Here is a 26,116-nt window from a genome sequence, read left to right on the forward strand (position 1 = left end):
TGTGTTGACTGTGATAAAGGCACTGATTATGAACTGTCTTGTTTGCTAAATAGACAAATGAAGTAGGCAGTGGCATGGTGCATATAGTCATAGAAGCACAGTGACATATGCCTCAATACAGTCATATCTGTGGCTTATTGGAGGTGTGACTATCAGTTAGTTCTTTTTGGCATACCATCCCATGAGAGTGAATGTCATTTCAGTTCATCTGAATGTCATTCCAGTGCACTGCTTGCTATGAATTCTACCTGGTGGTGTTTTCATGTTTAGGTCAAAAGAATAATGCCCTGTTTGTTTGTGTGTGTGTAGAAAGCGCTGAAGGGCCAGAGTCGTAATGTGGAGCGTCTGAGGAAGAAGATGAATGAGCAGGAGTCCTGGCTGCTGTTACACTCTCCCACCATCCCCTTCCGCATCCACAACAAACACGGCAAGGTAAACTACTGCTGCCTAAACACTGGCCCTGGATCAGATCTATTTTGAGCAATTTGGCTTTTTGAGGTCGTTTTGGTTAGATTATCTAAAAAAAATAATGTTTTGTTTCGAGGGCTTTCAAAAGGGCCGACAGTTGCCCATCCCTGATTTACAGCATGTATTTTCAGGTAGAGATAGCTCGCGAAGCAACTGCTCTCTGTCTCTGTGGCTACCCAGACTGGTCAAGAAGGTGTGCAATGGATTATGGGCATTGTAGTTCATTACCATGTTTTCTGAGCTAAAGTATGTTGAATATTGGCCTGTTGGAAACTTTAGGTTACGTTATGTAACCCCGGTCCTCTGAAAGAGTGTGTCTCACTATGGGACACGCACTCTTTTGCAAGTCATTGGTTGAAGCCTTATTCAATCATGCCAAACAGAGTGGTGTATGGCATGGTGTATGGCATGCACATCTATATAACACCCTGCACTACTCTGGTTTCCTCATTCTAAGAACTACCTCTTACACAAGTCTGGTGCGATGTCTCTTACAGAGAATCAGGGTTACATACTGTCACACCAAAGTTCTCTTTCAGTCGACTCGGTTCGACATTTCACTATGGGATACTTGCATAACGCCCTGATTGCCAATAGCTTGTTTCCTGAGAAGCCTGTTGTGGTACATGGTAATCTACCTGGGTGAGGGGAAGTGAGGGGAAGCTAATCTAGCCATCGTACAATTCTCTAAGACGGAGATGTCTCTGTACAGTGCCCGTGACATGGCAATGCCTCTAGTGCAGGTAGTCCCAAACTGGGGCACTACCGTCGGGGTTAATCCAATACAAATGTGATTCACATTTCTTCACGTTTTCTAACAGTCCATTTATATTTTCCAACGGGGCTATACATTTGGGTGAGGTTTTTTTCTCGCCTGAGTATCCTCGTTTCACTGCCAAAAAATCTAATTAAACCATTTAGTGTTCAGTGAAATAACAACACAATGTCAAATACAGGTACTGTAGCCTAGTCAAAAAATTAACATCCAATCACATTAACCGTTACACTCTTGTGGGAAACCTTCACTCTTGTGGGAAACCTTCACTCTTGTGGGAAACCTTCACTCTTGCGGGAAACCTTCACTCTTGCGGGATACCTTCACTCTTGCGCAGACATTTAGAAATGAAACATGACCATTTGAAAAATAATCCATGGGAGTTTTTTGAGCGAGAATAAAGACGACTTTTGAGTAGTAAGACATGTATAAAAGCAACAGATACCATTCATAAGAAGGGGCTAGAAACATCTTATATGGTGAGCTACCAGGTGATTAGGACAGGCATGCCCCATGCTATAGTGGAGGACTTATTAAAAAGGCCCAAAGAACTATACAGACAATTACTTCATCAAAAACACTGTTTCACGACACATCAGTGACATGACAGGAGATGTTTTGAAACAATTATTGCTTCGCATACAAGCTAGTGAATTCTATGCGTTACATCTAGATGAGTCAACATGCCTGGCACAGCTTCCTGGTACATGTCCGTTACGTTTATGTGGGGTCAATTATTAAGGAAGACATCCTTTTCTGCAAACCAAGACAACAAGAGAGGATATTTTTAATGTACTGGACAGCTTTGTGACATCAAATGGACTTTGGTGGTCAAGAGGTGTTGTTATCTGTACTGTTGGTGCAAAAGCCATGAAGGGAGACATAGTGGAGTGGTAGTGCGCGTGCAAGCACTTGGGTACACTGCAACATCCACGAGAGGAATGCACTATGCAATGATATGGGCTGCGACCATGTAATGCCTTTACAACATACTGGTTATCTGGTTATCAACATGCTGGTGTGCTGGTTATCAAGGGGCAAAGTATTGACATGTTTTTATTAAAAAAAAAAAAAAATTATTAATTGGGAGACCAGCTTAAAGTTTTCTTTACTGACCATAATTTTCACCTGTCTGACTGCTTGCATGATGATGAGTTTCTCACACGACTGGCCTATCTGGGTGATGTTCTTTTCTCGCCTGAATGATCTGAATCTAGGATTACAGGGACTCTCCTCAACTATATTCACTGTGCGGGACAAAACTGAGCCTATGACTAAGAAGTTGGAGCTCTTCTCTGTCTGCCCTGTCTGCATTAACAAGGACATTAACAAGGACATTAACAAGGACAACACACAGGTCCATCATTTATATGATTTTCTGTGTGCAAATGAACACAAGCTTATGGGCAATGTCAAATGTGATATAGCGAAGCACCTGAGTGAGTTGGGTGCGCAGTTAAGCAGGTACTTTGCCTGAACTGGACAACACAAATGACTGGATTCGTTATCCCTTTCATGCCCTGCCTCCAGTCCACTTACCGATATCTGAACAAGAGAGCCTCATCAAAATTGCAACAAGTGGTTCTGTGAAACTTTTATTTAATGAGAAACCACTGACAGATTTCGGGATTGGGCTGAGCTCAGAGTATCCTGCCTTGGTAAAATGCGCTGTTAAGACACTGATTCCCTTTGCAATCACGTACCTATGTGAGAATTTATTCTCAGCCCTCACTAGCATGAAAATTAAATACAGGCACAGACTGTGTGTTGAAAATGATTTAAAACTGAGACCCTCTCTAATACAACCCAACATTGTGGAGTTATGTGCATCTTTTCAAGCACACCCTTCTCATTAACCTGTAGTGTGTTATTCACAATTTTCAATGACCAAATACAGTTTTATATGTAAGATGGCTAAATAAAAGGGCTAAATGATTGAAGATTATTATTTGTGCCCTGGTCCTATAAGAGCTCTTTGTCACTTCCCACGAGCCAGCTTGGGACAAAAACTCTCTAATTCTTATGTTTAATAAATGTATCGTATAGTGTGTGTGGCAGGCTTACAATGATGGCAAAAAACAACATTTGAGAGTGCGCTGACCCTGGTGCTAGAGGGGGTACGCAGCTGGAGGTTGAATGTTGGAAGGGGTACGGGACTGTAAAGGTTTGGGAACCACTGTTGTAGTGGAATGTGCATGGGCACCGAGGGGAGACAGCAATCCTCGACAACTGGACGGCTTTGTCCAAACAATGGAAGAGCCATTGATAAACGCCGACGTGGAAATAAGCATCCTTGAGGTCAACTGTGGTGAACAAGACTCAACGATGGTTGTTGAGTTGCCATAAGTCCAGGATGGGGCGTTTATGATCACTCTGTTTGATGTCCAGTTACAAGAGGACATGGCGTTATACCCTGGGTTGTTCTGAACAGAATGAGCCTTTGTTTGTCTACTGTGAAGGAAATTTGCTGCTGCACAAGCACCTGAATGCAATCATGACTCCTTTCTATGCGCACCAAAATGATCTGTTTCCCTGAACTGCATTGTGAAAGCCTAACACTGTAATATTGTGTTTTATAACTTAGCTAATAAGATTTCAATCAAACAAACTTTCAGATCATTCACACCTGACCCAGATTGTGATTTATAGTGGACCATTGTCCAGGAATGGTCTTATCATGTTACTGAGTGTATCCAGAGTATTTCCGTTATCATCTAAATGTGTGGTAAATGCACATAAAATCAACAGTGTAATGTTTGGATTCAGTCTTGTGTCTATGTTTCCCATCATCTCCAAACTGTTCCCTTTCAACTGGTACCATGGTTATGTATTTGTTTTTCATATTTCTTCTGTAAGAAACATTTACATTTAGCCCTATCCATGTTAGCCAGTTCCCATGAGTGTAAAGGGTTGATGCCTATGTTTGGGGTTGGATAATCTGCCTCTACTAAATTAGAGGTCGACCGGTTAATCAGAATGGCTGATTAATTAGGGCCGATTTCAAGTTTTCATAACAATCGGTAATCAGCATTTTTGGATGCCGATCATGGCCGATTACATTGCACTCCACGAGGAGACTGCGTGGCAGGCTGACTACCTGTTATGCAAGTGCAGCAAGGAGCCACGGTAAGGTGCTAGTTAGCATTAAACTTATCTTATATAAAAAACAATAAAACTTCTTACCTGGGAATATTGAAGACTCGTGTTAAAAGGAACCACCAGCTTTCATATGTTTTCATGTTCTGAGCAAGGAACTTAAACGTTAGCTTTTTTACATGGCAAATATTGTGTTTTTACCTTCAACACTGTTTTTGCATTATTTAAACCAAATTGAACATGTTTCATTATTTATTTGAGACTAAATTGATCTTATTTATGTATTATATTTAGTTAAAATAAAAGTGTTCATTCAGTATTGTTGTAATTGTCTTCATTACAAATATATATATATATTAAAATCAGCCGATTAATGGGAATCTGCTTTTTTGGTCCTCTAATAATGGGCATCGGCGTTGAAAAATCATAATCGGTCGACCTCTAGTTTACATCTGTGGTTTGGATTAGCAGCTAGGTCCATGATTGCTATATTGATGTACTGTTAATTTTTCATCACTGGAGGGAGCAGTTGTCCTATAAAATGTTATTTCCACTTTTTCCTGAAAGTTTCCCCCTGTTTTGTCCTCAGAGCTACCTGTTCCTCCTGTCTTCAGACTATGAGAGGTCAGAGTGGAGGGAGAGCATCCAAAAACTACAGAAGAAAGGTACAGGAGGAGTCTATGTACATAGACATTGAACACTGGTCACTTTAATAATGTTTACATACTGTTTTACCCACTTTATATGTCTATACTGTATTCTAGTCAAGGCCATCCTGTTCAGCTATTGCTGTACATACTATTTTATCCTACGTATTCTTCAGATATACTACATATTCTATCCACATACTGTCCATAATGGCTATACATCCCATCACATATTTATACTCTGGACTCTGACATTGCTCGTCCTAATATTTCTATACTTCTTAATTCCATTATTTTACTTTGAGATTTGTTTGTATTGTTAGATATTACTGCACCTTTGGAGCTAAGAACGTAAGCATTTCGCTACACAAGCAATAACATCTGCTAAATATGTGCATGTGACCAATACAATTTGATTTGAGAGTGAGCAGACAGTGATATTGGTTTCTTACCACTGTTTTTTCAACTCTACCATGGATTCACATTGTACAACCTATAGCCCGGCTTTATGTTCAGGTTTATTGATTGTGTATTTCTGTGTTTGTCTTCAGATCTGCAGACGTGTCAGTTGAGCTCTGTAGAGCTGCAGGTCCTCACCAGCTCCTGCTGCAAACTCCGAACTGTCCACAACATCCCTGTCACCAGTAATAAAGATGGTAGGACACACACACACACTCACATTTTCCTTTCTACTTCCTCAGATGGGATGTTTGGATTGGGGTGACATTAAAGCCACCTGGCAGCCCCACTGTGAGCTCCCAGGATGCACTGGGGGACAGGAAATGGCAGGGAGACGCTCAGCTTACACACGCAGCTACAGGAGATACACACACTCACATACACAACTTCACTCACACAGACCCACATTTAACAAACTAGAAACCATTCATAAAATTTACCACAGCACTCTTCTATTCACATCTGATGTGTTTTCATGCTTTTCTTCGAGATGCAATAACTGTAGTTTATTTGTATTTGTTTACCTTTATTTAACTAGGCAAGTCAGTTAAGAACAAATTCTTATTTACAATGAGGCCTAGAAACAGTGGGTTAACTGCCTTGTTCAGGGTCAGAACGACAGATTTGTACCTTTTTACCTTAATTCGATCTGGCAACCTTCCGGTTACTAGTCCAACGCTCTAACCACTAGGCTTGCCTGCCTGCCGCCCCAGGTAGCCTCTCTCAGAAGAGAAACATGTTTTCTTGCAAGGCAGTGGTGTTTCCAATGTGGCTTTGCTTACACTGAATGATATTTTGTTATCTTGTTTCTGCTTGACTTCGTGTACTGAGTTGGATATCATGTAGTCTAAATCTAAATTGGCTCCATTATTTACAAGTTACATATAGATTTTCTGAGTCAGGCCACAGTATTTTAAAACCTTGATTACAGACAGCGATACACTCTGAACAAAAATATAAATGCAACAGTTTCAATGATGTTACTGACTTACAGTCCAAGGAAATCAGTCAAAAAACTACATTAATTAGTCCCTAATCTATGGATTTCACATGACTGGGAAATACACATATGCATCTGTTGGTCACAGATACCTTAAAAAATAAGGTAGAGGCTTGGATCAGAAAACCAGTCCGCATCTGGTGTGAACACCATTTGCCTCATGCAGCGTGACACATCTCCTTTGCATAGATTTAATCAGGCTGTTCATTGTGGGCCGTGGAATGTTGTCCCACTCATCTTCAATGCCTGTGTGAAGTTGCTGGATATTGGCGGAAACTGGAACGTGCTGTCTTCATGTCGATCCAGAGCATCCCAAATATGCTCAATGGTGACATGTTTGAGTATGCAGGACATTGAAGAACTGGGACATTTTCAGCTTCCAGGAATTGTGTACAGATCCTTGCGACATTGGGCCGTGCATTATCATGCTGAAACATGGGGTGATGGCGGCAGATGAATGGCACGACAATGGCCCTGAGGATCTCATCTCGGTATCTCTGTGCATTCATATTGCTATCGAAAAAATGCAATTGTGTTCATTGTCTGTAGCTTATGCCTGACCATACCATAACCCCACCGCTACCAAATGTTGACATCAGCAATCTGCCCGGTACAGTTGAAACCGGGATTCATCCGTGAAGTGCACACTTTTCCAGTGTGCCAGTGGCCATCGAAGGTTACGAAGCCAAACTGCAGTCGGGTCAAGACCCTGGTGAGGGTGACGAGAATGCAGATGACCTTTCCTGAGACGGTTTCTGAAAATTTGTGCAAAAATGAATTGTTTGTGTAAACCTACAGTTTTATCAGCTGTCCAGGTGGCTAGTCTCAGAGGATCCTGCAGGTGAAGAATTCTAATGCTCTAAAACAGCGTTGGAAACGGCTTATGTTCGAGAAATGATCATTAAATTCTCTGGCAACAGCTCTGGTGGACATTCCTGCAGTCAGCATTCCAATTGCACACTCCCTCAACATGAGACATCTGAGGCATTGTTGTGACAAAACTACACATTTTAGAATGGCCTGTTGTCCCTAGCACAAGGTGCACCTGTGTAATGATCATGCTGTTAAATCAGCTTCTTGATATGCCACACCTGTCAGGTGGATGGATTATCTTGGCATAGGAGAAATGATCACTAACAGGGATGTAAACATAATTTGTGGGAAATAAGCCAACACTTTACATGTTGCATTTACATTTTCATTTTCCTTGTGTTGACCTGAAGTACAGCTCCTAGCTTGCACTGAGCGTTCCTGATTGCTTACATTCAGTTTGTCAAAGCAACTCTCTTTATACTGACATCAAACACGTCTGTTCTCTCCAGTTTAGAGGGGGTCTGAAATGTCATTAAGCAAAGCAAAGATTTACATTCTTTCTCCTTTATAGTCACTTTACAGCACAGTATGGCAAAGACTCCGGCTCCGGTTCATTGGCAGACCATGCTATGAAATGTAAGGAGTTGTGGAGGGGTGAAATATAGACCAGCTGGAGGAGGAATGTGACCCCTAGTTCCCATGGCTCTTTCTGACGCAACACACAGGCCATTACAGGGACCAGGTAGAAGCAACTAACCACAGATCTAGGCTCCGATTACTATAACTCTGATCCTGACCTTACGGGGATATAGGAATACACATTGACAGGTTATTGCTATCATCTCCTTTAGTGAGTCTTTTTGTTGTGGTTAAGATGGACAGAATGACATGTCTGAAAGTGGATGGTGGAAATTTAAGATTACAGTCTAGATCTTCTCTGCATTCTCCCTCTCTCTTGGTGGCATGACCTGTTTGTGACTGTTCACATACGGTCCATAGCACCATTCATACACGTGAGATATTGTTTGTCCAGGGCTCAGTACCTCTCCAGAGCATGACCCGGTGGGCCTGTGGGGATCTCCAAAAGGCCTGCTTCAGTTTCAGCCAGTTTCACCCCACGATGACAAAGTAAAAACAGGTTTTTAGACATTTTTGCTAATTTATTAAAAAGATAACATGGAAATATCACATATCTCACAAGTATTCAGACCCTTTACAATTTTTTTTGTTGAAGCACCTTCAGCAGCGATTACAGCCTTGAGTCTTCTTGGGTATGACGCTACAAGCTTGGCACACCTGTATTTGGGGAGTTTCTCACATTCTTCTCTGCAGATCCTCTCAAGCTCTGTCAGGTTGGAAGGGAGCGTCGCTGCACAGCTATTATTATGTCTCTCCTGAGATGTGCGATCGGGTTCAAGTCCGGGCTCTGGCTGGGCCATTCAAGGACATTCAGGGACTTGTCCCGAAGCCACTCCTGTGTTGTCTTGGCAGTGTGCTTAGGGTCATTGTCCTGTTGGTAGGTGAACCTTCACCCCAGTCTGAAAATCATCCCCACAGCATGATGCTGCTACCACCATGGGTGGTCCTGCCACCACCATGCTTCACCGTAGGGGTGGTGCCAGGTGTCCTCCAGACATGATACTTGGCATTCAGGCCAAAGAGTTCAATCTTGGTTTTATCAGACCAGAGAATCTTGTTTTTCAGAGATGGTTGCTGCAGAGATGGTTGTCCTTCTGGAAAGTTCTCCCATCTCCACAGAGGAACTGAAGCTCTGTCAGAGTGACCATTGGTTCTTGGTCATCTCCCTGACCAAGGACCTTCTCCCCCGACTGCACAGTCTTGGTGGTTCCAAACGGTTTCCATTTAATTATACTGGAGGCCACTGTGTTCTTGGGGACCTTCAATGCTGCAGAAATGTTTTGGTACCCTTCCCCAGATCTGTGCCTCGACACAATCCTGTCTCGACGCTCTACAGACAATTCCTTCGACCTCATAGCTTGGCTTTTGCTCTGACATGCACTGTCAACTATGGGACATTATATAGACAGGTGTGTGCCTTTCCAAATCATGTCCAATCAATTGAATTTACCACAGGTGGACTCCAATCAAGATGAAGAAACATCTCAATGATGTTCAATGGAAATGGGTTGCACTTGAGCTCAATTTCGAATCTCATAGCAAAGGGTTTGAATACTAATGTAAATAAGGTATTTCTGTTTTTATTATTGATAAATGTGCAACATTTTCTTAACTTGTTATAGCTTTGTCATTATACGGTAATTTGTATAGATTGAGGGATTTTATTTTTATTTGATCCATTTTAGAATAAGGCTGTAACGTAACAAAATGTTGAAAACCTGTACAGGGTCTGAATACTTTCAGAATGCACTGTACTTGTCAAGCTTGTGACACTACAAACTTGTTGGATGCTGTTTGTGCCCAATAGAAAAGCATGGTAAATAAAGTGTTATATTTTGGAGACACTTTTATTGTAAATAAGAATATAATATTGTTTTTCAACACTTCTACATTAATGTGAATGCTGCCATTTTAAACGAAATAATGTTTCATAAACCGTTATTTTCAATGAGCTAGTTAGCAGCAGTTCCTCTCACCAGATTATGATGATTTTAAATGTAACTTCCTGTTGAAAGTTGATCTTGAAAAGGGCAACGCTAAAAAATTAGCAACAACATCCTCTTCAATAACACCTGCTGCAACCACTGCAAACTAGCCTACAACAAAAGCTAGCTAGACCCTGGAAAAACTACTGCTCACTATTGTGCAGGGACCTGTCAGCCTTCGAGAAGGCAGAAGTTTTCATGAGTTTTTGTAAAAACGGTCACACCCATTACCAGTCAATGGCACCACTCCAAAATTCTTGGCTGACTTAGCTAGCTAGAGTTATCTCTCCACAGACCACCAAAGAAAAATCCTGATTGGATCTTTTTTCTTTCAGTGTTAAACCCTTTCCTTTCTAACAAAAATATAAATTAAATCAAATCAAATTGTATTTGTCAAATGCGCCGAATACAACAGGTGTCGTAGACCTTATAGTGAAATGCTTCCTTACAAGCCCTTAACCAACAATGCAGTTTTAAGAAAAATACCAAAAAAATAAAAATACCTAAAAAAAAGTAAGAGATTAGGAAAACAAATAATTAAATAGCAGCAGGAAATAACAATAGTGGGGCTATATACAGGGGGTACCGGTACAGAGTCAATGTGTCAATGTGCGGGGGCACCGGTGTCGAGGTAATTGAGGTAATTATGTACATGTAGGTGGAGTTATTAAAGTGGCTATCCATAGATAATAACAGAGCAGTGGTGGTGGTGAGGGGGGGCAAATAGTCTGGGTAGCCTTTTGATAAGCTGTTCAGGAGTCTTATGGCTTGGGGGTAGAAGCTGTTTAGAAGCCTCTTGGACCTAGACTTGGCGCTCCGGTACCGCTTGCCGTGTGGTAGCAGAGAGAACAGTCTATGACTCGAGTGGCTGGAGTCTTTGACAATTTTTACGGCCTTCCTCTGACTGGTATAGAGGTCCTGGATGGAAGGAAGCTTGGCCCTGGTGATGTACAGGGCCGTTTGCACTAACCTCTAGTGCCTTGCGGTCGGAGGCAGAGCAGTTGCCATACCAGGCAGTGATGCAACCCGTCAGGATGCTCTCAAGGGTGCAGCTGTAAAATCTTTTGAGTATCTGAGGACCCATGCCAAATCTTGTCTTGTGAGGGGGAATAGATTTTTTCATGCCCTCTTCACGACTGTCTTGGTGTGCTTGGACCATGATAGTTTGTTGTTGATGTGGACGCCAAGGAGCTTGAAGCTCTCAACCTGCTCCACTACAGCCCCGTTGATGAGAACGGGGGCGTGCTTGGTCCTCTTTTTCCTCTTTTTCCTCTAGTCCACAATCATCTCCTTTGTCTTGATCATGTTGAGGGAGAGGTTGTTGTCCTGGCATCACATGGTCAGGTCTCTGACCTCCTCCCTATAGGTTGTCTCATCATTGTCAGTGATCAGGCCTACCACTGTCATCAGCAAACTTAATGATGTTGTTGGGAGTTGTGCCTGGCTGTGCAGTCATGAGTGAACACGGAGTACAGGAGGGGACTGAGCACGAATCCCTGAGGGGCCCCGTGCTGAGGATCAGCGTGGCGGATTTGTTGTTTCCCACCCTTACCACCTGGGAGCGACCCGTCAGGAGGTCTTGGATCCAGTTGCAGAGGGAGGGGTTTAGTCCCCGGGTCCTTAGCTTAGTGATGAGTTTTGAGGGCACTATGGTGTTGAACACTGAGCTGTAGTCAATGAATAGCATTCTCACATAGGTGTCCCTTTTGTCCAGGTAGGAAAGGACAGTGTGGAGTGCAATAGAGTTTGCATCATCTGTGGATCTGTTTGGGCGGTATGCAAATTGGAGTGGGTCTTGGGTGTTGATGTGAGGGTGTTGATGTGAGCCATGACCAGCCTTTCAAAGCATTTCATGGCTACAGACGTGACTGCTACGGTTCGGTAGTAATTTAGGCAGGGTACCTTAGTGTTCTTGGGCACAGGGACTATGGTGGTCTGCTTGAAACATGTTGGTATTACAGACTCAGACAGGGAAAGGTTAAAAATGTCAGTGAAGACAATTTCCGGATGGTCAGCGCATGCTTAGAGTACACGTCCTGGTAATCCGTCTGCCCCAGTGCCTTGTGAATATTGACCTGTTTAAAGGTCTTCCTCACATTAATCACATGGTCATCTGGATAGTTGATGCTCTCATGCATGTTTCAGTGTTATTTGCCTCGAAGCAAGCATAGAAGTTATTTAGCTCGTCTGGTAGGCTCGTGTCACTGGGCAGCTCTCGGTTGTGCTTCCCTTTGTAGTCTATAAATAGTTTGCAAGTCCTGCCACATCCGATGAGCGTCGGAGCCGGTGTCGTATAATTCGATCTTAATCCTGTATTGACGCTTTGCCTGTTTGGTGGTTCGTCGGAGGGCATAGCGGGATTTCTTATAAGCTTCCGGGTTAGAGTCCTGCTCCTTGAAAGCGGCAGCTCTACACGTTAGCTCAGTGAGGATGTTGCCTGTAATCCATGGCTTCTGGTTGGGGTATGTACGTACAGTCACTGTGTGGACGACGTCCTCGATGCACTTATTGATCAAGTCAGTGACTGATGTGGTGTACTCCTCAATGCCATTGGAAGAATCCCGGAACATATCCAGTCTGTAACAGTCCTGTAGTTTAGCATCTGCTTCATCTGACCACTTTTTTTATAGTCCGAATCACTGGGGCTTCCAGATTTGCCAAATGGAGGGCGAGGGGGAGCTTTGTACGCGTTTCTGTGTGTGGAGTAGAGGTGGTCTAGAATTGTTTTACCTCTGGTTGCACATTTATCATGTTGATAGAAATTAGGTAAACGGATTTAAGTTTCTCAGCATTAAAGTCCCCGGCCAATAGGAATGGCGCCTCTGGATGAGTGTTTTCCTGTTTGTTTATGGCAGAATACAGCTCTGTGCTGGTATGTAGACAGCTACAGAAAAAAGGAATGAAAACTCTCTGGGTAAATAGTGAGGTCTGCAGCTTATCATAAGATTCTCCACCTCAGGCGATCAAAACTTTGAGACTTCCTTAGATATCGTGCACCAACTGTTGTTTACATAAATGCGTAGGCCCCCGCCCCATGTCTTACCAGAGGCTGCTGTTCTGTCTTGCCGATAGTGTATAACCCGCCAGTTCTATGTTCTTAATGTCCCATTGGTAGGATATACGTGCTTTCCTCTGCTCCCACACCATGGACCCTGGACAAAAGTAGTACACTATATAGGGAATAGGGTCTCATTTGACACACCCTCGAGGTAATGATAATGAGCTGTCCCAGGCCACTTACAGGTCACTGATAATGAGTGTGACAGACGGTGACTAACTGTTGTTGTGCTGTTTGTTTCAGATGAGGAAACCTCAGGCCTGTATGGATTCCTCCATGTGATCGTCCACTCTGCCAAAGGCTTCAAAGAGTCAGCCAGTAAGTCTTTCTCTGTCATACTGGGCTTATACTGCATGTGTTCAACATCTGCCCATCACCACCTGTGTGTGTGTGTGTGTGTGTGTGTGTGTGTGTGTGTGTGTGTGTGTGTGTGTGTGTGTGTGTGTGTGTGTGTGTGTGTGTGTGTGTGTGTGTGTGTGTGTGTGTGTGTGTGTGTGTGTGTTTGTGTGTGTGTGATGATGATGATTGTTGGAGCATATCATTTACAACTTGTGTGGCATCCCAACAGAGAAGACCGAGATGACAGCGAGAAAGAGTGTAGGTGTCCCTCTGTCTGTCCCTTCATACTGGTTGTCTTATTTCCCCAAAATACATCAAATAGACCCCCAGCACAGTGGTAGAAGTCACCCTCTACCATTGAACCAGGGTCAGGTATTATTTAATCTCCCTAATGGTTAAGGATTTACAGTAACGGGATATCTATTATTATTTTTTGACTAACTTTTGATTTCGTTTTGGAATTTTCTAATTCAGAAGGGGGGGGGGTTATAAGTACAAAAACAAAGAAATGCATATGACGATAACACCGACCCATTCCACCGCCTGCGTTGTCCCGCCACACCCTGAATTAAATCAAATGTATTTTATATAGACCTTCGCACATCAGATGATATCTCAAAGTGCTGTTCAGAAACCCAGCCTAAAACCCCAAACAGCAAGCAATGCAGGTGAAGAAGCACGATGGCTAGGAAAAACTCCCTAGAAAGGCCAAAACCTAGGAAGAAACCTAGAGGGGAACCAGGCTATGTGGGGTGGCCAGTCCTCTTCTGGCTGTGCCGGGTGGAGATTATAACAGAACATGGCCAAGATGTTCAAATGTTCATAAATGACCAGCATGGTAAAATAATAATAATCACAGTAGTTGTCGAGGGTGCAGCAAGTCAGGACTTCAGGAGTAAATGTCAGTTGGCTTTTCATAGCTGATCATTAAGAGTATCTCTACCACTCCTGTTGTCTCTAGAGAGTTGAAAACATCAGCTCTGGGACAGGTAGCACGTCCGGTGAACAGGTCAGGATTCCATAGCCGCAGGCAGAACAGTTGAAACTGGAGCAGCAGCACGGCCAGGTGGACTGGGGACAGCAAGGAGTCATCATGCCAGGTAGTCCTGAGGCATGGTCCTAGGGCTCAGGTCCTCCGAGAGAGATAAAGAAAGAGAGAATTAGAGAGAGCATACTTAAATTCACACAGGACACCGCATAAGACAGGAGAAGTACTCCAGATTTAACAAACTGACCCTAGCCCCCTGACACAAACTACTGCAGCATAAATACTAAAAACAGAATGCCTCCCACCCCTTCCTATCCCACCCAGCAACTGAGGTTGCTTATCAGCCCCCCTCCCACCATCCATCCCCAGAGTCTCCCCCAATCCCCCTTGCCCTCCCACTCTATGACTAGATGCCCACCCACCACCCATTCCCAGTGGGCCTGAAAGCAGAGAAAGTCTAAATATACATAATTGGTTTGTATGTGTGGGGCTTTAGCTGAGATTGTTATTTACGGAGTCAATTATATTTGTTCAGTCTTCAATTGTCCCTTGATTAGCACCATTTGAAATGGATGTGCCTACCTGATTGAGGGGACACGGTGAACAGTTGGAAGTTGGGGCCAAATTTATAGTAAACATTTCCTTGGTGTTGAATACAGTCTGTGAACAAACTTAAATTATGAACTGGGTTGGGTCGAGTCCTGAATGCTGATTGACTGACAGCCGTGGTATATCAGACCGTATCCCACGGGTATGACAAAACATTTATTTTTACTGCTCCAATTACATTTATAATAGCAATAAGGCACCTCAGGGGTTTGTGGTATATGGCCAGTATACCACGGTTAAGGGCTATATCCAGGCACTCCGCGTTGCGTTGTGCATAAGAACAACCCTTAGCCGTGGTATACTGGACATATACCACACCCCCTCATGCCTTATTGCTTAAATGTATCATTTTTCAATATTCTCTTCCAGTTAAAGTGTGTTTCAGATTCAATTACATCTGTGGACAATACGTTTTTAATGGCTAGCTCAGAAAAGGAGCTTTCCAAAAGTTGTTTATGTATTATAGAGATCAGTAACAAGTTAAAATCTGTGGTTAGGTGCTTCTGCTACCTCAAGCTATTACCGATGTGTTTCCAGGCTTCTTCTGATAAAAGGGAGAGAAATGGAGAGAAAGAACGAGATGGGGAGAGAGCGAGAGAAAGGGAGATGAGGAAGAGGTGGAGAGAGAGAGAGAGAGACAAAGAGAGAGAGGGGTAGAGTGAGAGAGAATGAATTAGGGGGGGCTGGAGGTAGAGTGGTAGAGAGCGCACCACAGGGCCAGTCCCTGAGGAGCAGCTCTGGACCACAGTCACATTCCTGTGGCTGCTTTGATGCTAGGGGCTGTCAAAGACACAGCTACTCCATAAAGAAAGTTGACGGGAACAGAGTGGCCCCTACACAGCCACAGTCGGACCCTCAAGGGACACACACACATGGACTGTGAAGGCCAGGAGAAGCATTTTGTCTGTCTGTCTGTTTGTCTACACACCCTCTCCCTCTCTCTGCCCGGTGCATGTGTGATAGCCTTAGTATGAGTGATCAGGGTGATATGATGTCAGTGAGCTGTAGAGTGGCTCAGATATGTCTCTACCAGACAGCTGCCACTCCACTGAACACGCTCTACTGCCTGTTACAGAAGAAGCACCCGTTCAAATATCACCACAAGAGGAAAAAAACAACCAACCTCTGCCTCACTTTTACCATTACAGCCTGTACTGTACTTTATGAACGCTTCAGAAATTGATTTTCTTGTGTAATAAATTGGAGAAAAATGGGAAAGCTGTCTCCACTGAAAGCCTGTTTGATCCTCTCCAGAGCAGAGAGGGACGTGGAAGTGGTTTGGTTTTACTGTTCCCTCTGTTTTCTCAGTAGACCAAACCATTATCATGCCCTTCTGATATGCGGGAGAGGAAGGAGTATTGATACCATTGCATTGTTCTGGTGGAGCCTGTCCTCTAATGTAAGATATGCTGTTTTACTCTAAACACCCCTCCATGGGTAGAGTGTCTCCTACGTCTCCTATGTCTATGTATCAGATAGTAGCTAGTTGTAGCTAGTAACGTCACCTACAGTGGGTCCGCAATTATTGGATCCCTTGATAAAGATAAGCAAAAAAGACAGTATAAAATAAATAATACAAGTACCTAGATGTATTGTATGCACATTTTTTATTTATTTTCTAATATTTTTTACTAATACAATTGCGCTCAAATAATACTTTTTTAAAACAAGTAATAAAAAAAGATGGGTGTAAAAAATGTTGATTCCCGTTTTCAATACTCCAGCACCCTCCCATTGGGAGGATGAAACATTTTAGAAAAAGGCTGAGTGTTATGAGATTGGAGAACTCATTGGGAGGGATCTTAGATCTGTACATAATCTTTCCAGATCCAGATCTGCACTTATAGACGGCCCTCTTCAATTCAAACCACAGGTTTTCAATGAGGTTCAAGAGACTGAGGTGGCCAATGCTGATTTTGTCATCAATTAACCATTTTGATTTGTTTTTGGGGTTATTGTCTTGCTGGAAGATTCACTTGCGTCCAAGTTTCAGTCTCCTTGCAGAGGCAACCAGGTTTTTGGCAAAAATGTCCAAGTTCATGATGCTGTTGACCTTAACAAGGGTCCCAGAACCACTGGAAGCTAAATAACCCCATAACCTATTTCCCTCCCTCCCCTTCCTGACACCTGGTTCAGCACAGGGACAAAATAACCCCATAACCTATTTCCCTCCCTCCCTTCCTGACACCTGGTTCAGCACAGGGACAAAAATAACCCCATAACCTATTTCCCTCCCTCCCTTCCTGACACCTGGTTCAGCACAGGGACAAAATAACCCCATAACCTATTTCCCTCCCTCCCTTCCTGACACCTGGTTCAGCACAGGGACAAAATAACCCCATAACCTATTTCCCTCCCTCCCCTTCCTGACACCTGGTTCAGCACAGGGACAAAACAACCCCATAACCTATTTCCCTCCCTCCCCTTCCTGACACCTGGTTCAGCACAGGGACAAAAAACTGAGGAAATGCCCTGAAGGGATGTGTGATGGCGGACTGAAGAAGCAATATTCATTATCTCTAAAACTGACTAAATAGTAGCACTACTGATCCATTTACTCACAACAATAACATTCAAGCTGGATAATAACCCCCAAAAATGTACAAGGCTAGAGAGGTTTATTGATAAATATTATGAAAGCAGTCCAGGTCAAAACATGTTGGAGTAATCAGGGAAAAAATGGAGAACCAAACTCCATGTAAGAACTACGAGATTCCTCGACAGACACCGATTTATGTTTTTCAACACCTGGTAAGCTAAGAGTGGAAACCGACCTGCTAAAATCAATAGATTGGGAGTATTGAACTTGTCAGTAAAGAAATGAAGGAGCCTTGAAATGAGTGGTGAAAAAAATGCAACAATGGAGAAAGAAACAAACCAGCTAAAAGGGACAGTCAATACTATTGAAACGGACATGAAGTTACTTCATAAGGAGACTGCTTCTGAGCGAAGTCGTACTTGTAAGTCGTACTTGTAATACAGATTAGGTCCCAGGCGACAAAATTGGATACTTACTGGTATTAAAGAAAGTTAAGGTGAAGAGCCTGAAAGCGTGGTGAAAGAATTCCTCCTTAAAGCGCTACAGATCCCAGGCGATACTGTCGACAACATCAGATTTTAACGTGTACACTGTTTCAGAAAGACAGGATAGCGATACATACGAGCGCCCAATGGTTTTCCAAATGAGCTTTTTTTTAAAGATTGAAATAATAGTTAATAGCCTGGACAAAAGACTCGCTGGCACAAAAATAGCAATGAATGATCAGTTCCCGAAGGAAATTGCAGACCGGTGCAAAGTTCTGTACCCACACTTCAAGGTGAATAGACTTAAAGGAAAATGTGTACCTCTTGTAGTCTACAAACTGTATATTGATAACCAACTGTTCCGAGACGCCACGACTACTCCGTGGCTTTTGTAAATAATACAAAGTTCCCATAGAGGAGTCAAATAATGGAACACCCAATATTATCCATGGTAGGGATTGTAATACAAATGTAAATACAACACTTGATAAAGAAATAAACTACAAATACACTATACCATTCAAAATAGGGAATGTTGTCAAATAATTAGTACTCAACTTTCTACTTGTAGTATTTATAAATAGATAAAGCCAGCATTAGAAGTAAGGATCAATATTGAAATAATACATCTTCATTTATAAGGAACTGGAACACAAAGTACTCAAAAGCATGAAGTTAGGTAGGAATCAACACGTTAGGGGAAAAACATAGATAACAGAGGACATCAAAAGCACAGTATGTGGGTGTATTGTGATGGAAGATAGGGTGTATTTTTGTGTTTGGAAAAGTCTGGGGCCTCTCGAGTGGCGCAGTGGTCTAAGTGCTTGAGGCGTCACTACAGACCTGAGTTCGATCCCAGGCTGTGTCACAGACAGCCGCGACCGGGAGACCCATGAGGTGGCGCACAATTGGCCCAGCGTCGTCCTGGTTAAGGTAGGGCTTGGTCGGGTGGGATGTCCTTGTCCTATCGCGCTCTAGCGACTCGCTGACACGGTCGCCAGTTGTACAGCGTTTCCTTCGACACATTGGTGCGACTGGCTTCCGGGGTAAGCGAGCAGTGTGTCAAGAAGCAGTGCGGCTTGGCAGGGTCGTGTTTCGGAGGATACATGGCTCTTGACCTTCGCCTCTCCCGAGTCCATACAGGAGTTGCAGCGATGGGACAAGACTGTAACTACTAATTGGATATCTCAAAACTGGGGAGAAAAAGGGTAAGAAGTACAACAAAAAAATAATACAAATATAGTGTATTGGGAAAGTATTCAGACCCCTTGACTTTTTCCACATTTTGCCTTATTCTAAAATTGATTAAATAATTAGTATTTTATTTTTAAAAAATCCCCCTCATCAATCGACACACTATACCCCATAATGACAAAGCAAAAACAAGTTTTTAGAAAATTTTGCAAATGTATAGAAACACTATGGAAATATCATATTTCCGTAAGCATTCAGACCCTTTACTCAGTACTTTGTTGAAGCACCCTTGGCAGCAATTACAGCCTCGAGTCTTATTGGGTATGACGCAACAAGTTGGCACACCTGTATTTGGTGAGTTTCTCAATTGGCAGGTTGGATGGGGAGCATCGCTGCACAGCTATTTTCAGGTCTCTCCAGAGATGTTCGATCGGGTTCAAGTCCGGGTTCTAGCTGGACCACTGCTTTTGGTGACAAGCCAAATTTCTTCAGCCTCCTGAGGTTGAAGAGGCGCTGCTGCGCCTTCTTCACGATGCTGTCTGTGTGAGTGGACCAATTCAGTTTGTCTGTGATGTGTATGCCGAGGAACTTAAAACGTGCTACCCTCTCCACTACTGTTCCATCGATGTGGATAGGGGGGTGTTCCCTCTGCTGTTTCCTGAAGTCCACAATCATCTCCTTAGTTTTGTTGACGTTGAGTGTGAGGTTATTTTCCTGACACCACACTCCGAGGGCCCTCAACTCCTCCCTGTAGGCCGTCTCGTCGTTGTTGGTAATCAAGCCTACCACTGTTGTGTCGTCCGCAAACTTGATGATTGAGTTGGAGGCGTGCGTGGCCACGCAGTCGTGGGTGAACGCAACCAATAGAATGTTATATACAGTACCAGTCAAACGTTTGGCGTATTGGGATTGGTGTACTTGGCCAAAGAGCTCTATTTTCATGCCATCTAACCATAACATCGCCTGAAGTTTGCTAAATCACATTGGCACTTGGGTTGGAACCTGTGATATGGTCGAAAATATTATGTTGGTTGACTTGTAATAAAGTAAGTACTGGTACAAACGTGTTTGTCTGTGTATGATGCCGTTTGGATGCCGTCTTGTAGAGAGGTCTTAGTTTGTTAGGAAATCCCCTGATTCTTTAGAAAAGGCTCGTTATGGAGACTGGAGACCATCTGTCATTTAATGTTTCGTTTTATTGTCGGCTTCCCTGGTCTCTGTCCTCACATTTTGTATGGCTCGGATTCTGCCTTTAGGGCATATTGTTTGTGTACAAGTCATCTGTCACCCATTTTCTCCCTTGCATACGAGTGTGTGCCTGTGTGTTGGTATGATTGTGTGTATGTATAATAATACAGTAGCCCATAGCACACTACAACATATGGCTCCTACAGTCATTACAATATGATTAAGTCACACAGTTCTGGAGTATGTACAAACATGTCCTATTAAAATGGTCTTATCACTGTTGCCACACACAGTTTCATCCAATAGGAAGCAGAGTTCCATTTCATCTCAGGGCAACATTTCAGAAGTGGGTCAGTGGAAGATTCTAGAAGTCTACTTGTTCGCCCCAAAAATACGATACAAAAATGAGGGGAAACATTGACCTAGAATAAAGGTGTCATCTTCTACACCACTGAACATTATAGTAGCACATCTATGAGATGGAGATTTGGTGGTTTCATACAGCATTATAATACACACAACACATATCCAGTAAAATACCATATTGGAGTTTTGAACTAGTACTGTATAATGCTTCATGTTATCCAGCCCTCTGCTTTTCTCATTCAACTGCTTTTCCTTTACTCCTTTTATTGGTGTCATCATTCTGGAGCCAATGAGAAATAATTTGATTACACAGTTTCCTTCTTCATAATGTTCCTTTTGAGTTCCGATTTCTTCCAATATGTTCTAAATAAAGCGGTAGATTGTTCATGTTACAATAAGGATCTGTGTTTGGGAAACACACAGAGGGGAAGGGACTCGCACACCATAAAGCAGCCCTCTCCCCCCTCCGTCGCTACGTCTTGTTGTTCTTCCAGAGTCTACGTATACTGATTGCTTTAAGTCAGGGGTGGGCAACTAGATTCAGCCTGCTGGCCGATATAGTTGATCAGGGGGCTGGAGAATAATATAATAATTGGTACATTGAAAATGTACTACAACTAGGCCCAAAAAGAGATTGAATTTAAAAATAACAATAATTTCATACCTTGAGACACATTGAGACATGTCTTTTTTTACTTTATTTGTGGGAATACTTAAATTAAACATATTTTTGCTGAATTCCTTGTGATTTTTCAGCTCATCCAAAATGTAAATCCTAAAAAAATTTTTTAGCAACCCCTACTTTGAGTCTTCAGCATGACTGTTTGAGTCTCTGTTTTCCTGCCCACTGTTTCACCTACCACTTAACACACAGCTACAGGCTAGGATTAGGAAAGAGGACACACAAAAAGGGAGGGGGTCAACTTCCAGGTCATCTGGACAGAGTCAGGACAGTATCCATTAACCCCGATAGACAGTATGTGTGTGTGACCTCGCTCAGACCCCTCACTGACCACCAGCTTTAACCCTTTATACAACAGCAGGAAGAGGTCTGCCAATGATATGACTGATGGACAATGGGAAGCGTTCCAGAAAGGTTTATTCAGTGTAAAAGAATAGTTTCTTATCCCGGGTGGACATACCTGTTCATATCCCAATCACCTTCAGTCGCCAGCTCTCTTTCACTTCCTCATGTCCCATTTCTGAATTCTCCTCTGGCAACACTACTAGCTAGGACAAATGAAAACGAGGCTAAATATGTTCCCTCTGGCCCTGTTTTTTAGTGCAAGATTTCAGGCATATAAACCTATTTCAGATATGGAGGAAAAATAAACTTCTCGATAAATCTGAGTGGTCCAGGAGTATGAATGTTTCCTTGAGTGGTTTTTGGTTTACACACTGTCTGAACAGAGTTTGCCGGTGTGTAAATCTGACACATTGGGGAGTTGTGCTTCCGAAATGGTTCTTCTCTAAACAGAGCCAAATGCTATTTCTGTGGTCATTAACAGTGATAAACTACCCTGTTCTAACTCTCTATGAACTCACTTCAATGGAGGAGCACACTAGGCCTATGTCCAAATATGTACAGTGGTCTTAAATGTAACATTTTCTGCGTACCAAATGCACCGCACCCTATTCACTATAGTGCACTACTTTTGACCAGAGCTTTTTGACCAGGGTCCATAAGTCTGGTCAAAAGTAGTGCACTGTGGGAAGGTAGTCTTTGACTTACTAAATTATATTGACAGAAGTTAGTGTCAGAGATGATCGTGGTACTGTGACAGGGCCCCTTCCTCTCACTTTGTTAAATCAACCATGTGGCGAATGTTGTATAATTATTAAAACGTGACTCCATTTTGAAAACACCCCAGATGGTCAGTTTGCCCACCTGTGAGGTTGACCATGTGGTTGGATTGGAACAGTGAGGAGGCAGACAGGAAAGATGTGGTTTTTCTTTCCCAGACAGCAGCTTTTATTAGTAAACCTGTGGCTGTACAATTAGTTACAAAAACAAATAAACAGGACGATGAATAAAAAGTAGGCCTAATCAACTCAAAAGAAATGCCAGGCTTCAATCATTCCTGTACCCGTCAGTATGCCAATCTTACCCTGCCTGTCTTAGTCTGTACTCACACAGAAATGACAGGGTTTAATTATCAATACCGATCATGCATCTGACCAATGGGAAGAAGCCCTTTCACATCCTGTTCAATTAACATTCAACAGCATGAATTAGTGTCTAAACATCTTCACACACACATCAATAACAGTGCAACCATGTTTTTATCAAAAATACAATCTGGGATATGAACAGGTATGTCCACCCGGGATAAGAAACTATTCTTTTACACTGAATAAACCTTTCTGGAACGCTTCCCATTGTCCATCAGTTCTCTGACCAGGATATTAACAGATAACCCTCTATAATCAATGAGGAAATACCAGGTAATAATTTACAAAAAGGACATTATTCCATTAATAAATATGGGTTTATCATAAACCATTTAACTGTTTGCAGTGTCTGATTATTGATATAAGGCCTGTTCTTATATTGTGACAAGAGATCATAGGACTATGGTCACACTCCCCATACTAAATGATTCCTCATTGTGAGTGATGATTACATCAGAGGTTCAGTGTGCTGGAAAACCAGCAGGAATTAAATGGATCCTGGATTAAATGATCCTGCCACACCTCAACTGGGTACTATCCCCCACCTAATATCTACCTTATCCAAGACAGAAGAATATGCCAGTCCTCTCTCTTGTTTGGATCCCTGTGCTGTTCTTGTTCTGTGACAGAAGACTGACGGTCATCCATACCTCAACTGGTATGATACCCTAACCCAGAGATGAATATAGGTATATGAGCCAGACCCAGACAGACATGGGTCATGCCATTGTTTTCATGTTGCTAAGTCATGTGTGACTGTGCTACAGTGTAAACACTGTCTCTAGGTCTGTGCCTGGGTGATGTGACTGTGTGTGTAGCTGTGGTGACTCCCAGGGTCAGGGGCATAGCAGGTAGCCATCCATCATGCTGTCAGAGAGCAGTAGAGACCCCAGGGACCCCAGTGCTGGGGAGATATTGTAATGGTGTGCTGTGCCCAGTCATGTCTGTGTTCCGTGTTCATTCTGTCGGTAATGCAGGCCTCTACCATTCGGTGGTAAGGGGTTGAGAAACACATTTTCAGTGGATTGACCATTAATATAGAAATGGTCTAACTCTACACAGTTGTGGTACAATTCTGAAAATTAGGACCGGGACAATACCAGTACGTGATACTCATTAGTTTTGTGGCAAGGAAACAAAACATGAAGTGATTGAACTTCTTTAGGAAAACAGCCCAAATGTTGGAAACAAACATCATTATGTTGTCATCCAGAGTCACATTAATTGATTTTCCAGGCTGAATCATATCATATTTTACATACAGCAGGTTTTTAAAGGACCAAAGGACCGTATTTTAGCCATTGAACACAATCTAACGATACTGGTATCATCCTGGCACTAAGGAAAATGTTTATCCATATACTGTTGATGTTGATATTATTGTGTTATAATTGCTGATTATTTTAGATCCACTCACTGTGATGTCTAACTCCTCTGTGTCTTGTTCAGATCTGTACTGTACCCTGTGTCTCTGTGTCCTGTTCAGATCTGTACTGTACCCTGTGTCTCTGTGTCCTGTTCAGATCTGTACTGTACTCTGTGTCTCTCTGTCCTGTTCAGATCTGTACTGTACTCTGTGTCTCTGTCCTGTTCAGATCTGTACTGTACCCTGTGTCTCTGTCCTGTTCAGATCTGTACTGTACTCTGTGTCCTGTTCAGATCTGTACTGTACTCTGTGTCCTGTTTAGATCTGTACTGTACTCTGTGTCTCTGTCCTGTTCAGATCTGTACTGTACCCTGTGTCTCTGTCCTGTTCAGATCTGTACTGTACCCTGTGTCTCTCTGTCCTGTTCAGATCTGTACTGTACCCTGTGTCTCTGTGTCCTGTTCAGATCTGTACTGTACTCTGTGTCTCTCTGTCCTGTTCAGATCTGTACTGTACTCTGTGTCTCTGTGTCCTGTTCAGATCTGTACTGTACCCTGTGTCTGTGTCCTGTTCAGATCTGTACTGTACCCTGTGTCTCTGTGTCCTGTTCAGATCTGTACTGTACCCTGTCTCTGTGTCCTGTTCAGATCTGTACTGTACCCTAGAGGTGGACTCTTATGGCTACTTTGTCAGCAAGGCCAAGACCCGCGTCTTCAGAGACACCATTGAACCACAGTGGAACGAGGTGAGAGACCAACACCACACAGAGCTCCAATATTCAGATCATATTACTGTCAGTTATGTTGTCAAGAGGACATTTTACTCAAATTCACTCCAATTCCAGTACTCCATCATACAGAATGTTCTCTGGTCAATAGGACATTGAAGCCTGTTCTCCTGTCCTGACTGTACATTGTCCAATAGGAGTTTGAAATTGAGCTGGAGGGTTCTCAGTGCCTTCGGATCCTGTGCTACGAGAAATGTTACGACAAGACCAAGCTCAACAAAGATGACAATGAGATCGTGGACATCATCATGGGCAAGGGCCAGGTGCAGGTAAGGAGATAGTGGGGGAAAAACTCACATCATGAAACCAAACTCACTGTATGCTTATTCCATACGCATGTATGGACTTGTTTTCTTTATAGACCTTGGCAGAAACATAGTGTACCACAAGCTCCTATGGACATCAGTAGACTATGGAGATATACATTCAGCTCAGACTCTTCTCCGTTGTGTGACTCACACTTGTTGTTGTCTGGCCTCTTGTGTACAATAGATGAGTTTTGTGATGGTGGGCTGCCATTGGTGGGTGTGTGTGTGTGTGTGTGTGTGTGAGAGTTAGGGGTTTTCCTCCTTGTGTGAAAAGACCCTTTAAAACCTTCTCACTCAGAATGTCCTGTGACTGTAACATGTTTGGGTTGTGTATTACAGTCTGTGGTTAGGTTGTTGTTCCTCCCTCATATGGTAGCAGGCCTCTACGCTGACCTTTAACCAGGAGCATGTGTGTGTCTAAGTTGAAACATGTAGGAGCACACAAAGGAATTTAGGAGCACAATGAAAAAGTATTTGAGGCCTTAAAGCTAGAATCCTTACATTTTCTAGCCACACTGGTGCTTCTAAATGTACATTTCCAATCGCACAGCTAAATATTTAGGCACATATGCAAATAAAATGTTGGCACTGTTTGAGCCCTGGGTCGTCTCAGGAACCAGGCCCCTGGTATAGAAGAGTAGTCAGAAGTAGAAATACTGAGGGACATGTACATTATTCCTTTCAAATCAGTCATAGACAGTTGTTTTCTACAAATGATGCAACATGAACTAGTGTTGTGTGGAGAACATTGTACAGTTGTACTAAGATGTCCTACTTTGATGCATACTATATGAATAACAACATATTGTCCAGGATTGTGGTTGTGTTCCTTTCC

General features: G+C 42.8%; 1 protein-coding gene across 6 annotated transcripts in view; it reads left to right on the plus strand.

Annotated features, from left to right (window-relative positions):
- LOC109873440 (active breakpoint cluster region-related protein) overlaps positions 1-26,116 on the plus strand; it is a 237,829-nt gene that overhangs the window by 144,416 nt on the left and 67,297 nt on the right. For all 6 annotated transcript variants that reach the window (XM_031808665.1, XM_031808666.1, XM_031808667.1 and 3 more), the window contains 6 exons: positions 310-432; positions 4,929-5,004; positions 5,538-5,642; positions 13,184-13,258; positions 24,834-24,931; positions 25,111-25,242. In XM_031808665.1, coding sequence (XP_031664525.1) covers positions 310-432; positions 4,929-5,004; positions 5,538-5,642; positions 13,184-13,258; positions 24,834-24,931; positions 25,111-25,242 — 609 coding nt within the window. The remainder of the gene's footprint in view (positions 1-309; positions 433-4,928; positions 5,005-5,537; positions 5,643-13,183; positions 13,259-24,833; positions 24,932-25,110; positions 25,243-26,116) is intronic.

The sequence above is a fragment of the Oncorhynchus kisutch genome, linkage group LG28, assembly GCF_002021735.2.
Source record: "Oncorhynchus kisutch isolate 150728-3 linkage group LG28, Okis_V2, whole genome shotgun sequence".
NCBI lineage: Eukaryota > Metazoa > Chordata > Actinopteri > Salmoniformes > Salmonidae > Oncorhynchus > Oncorhynchus kisutch.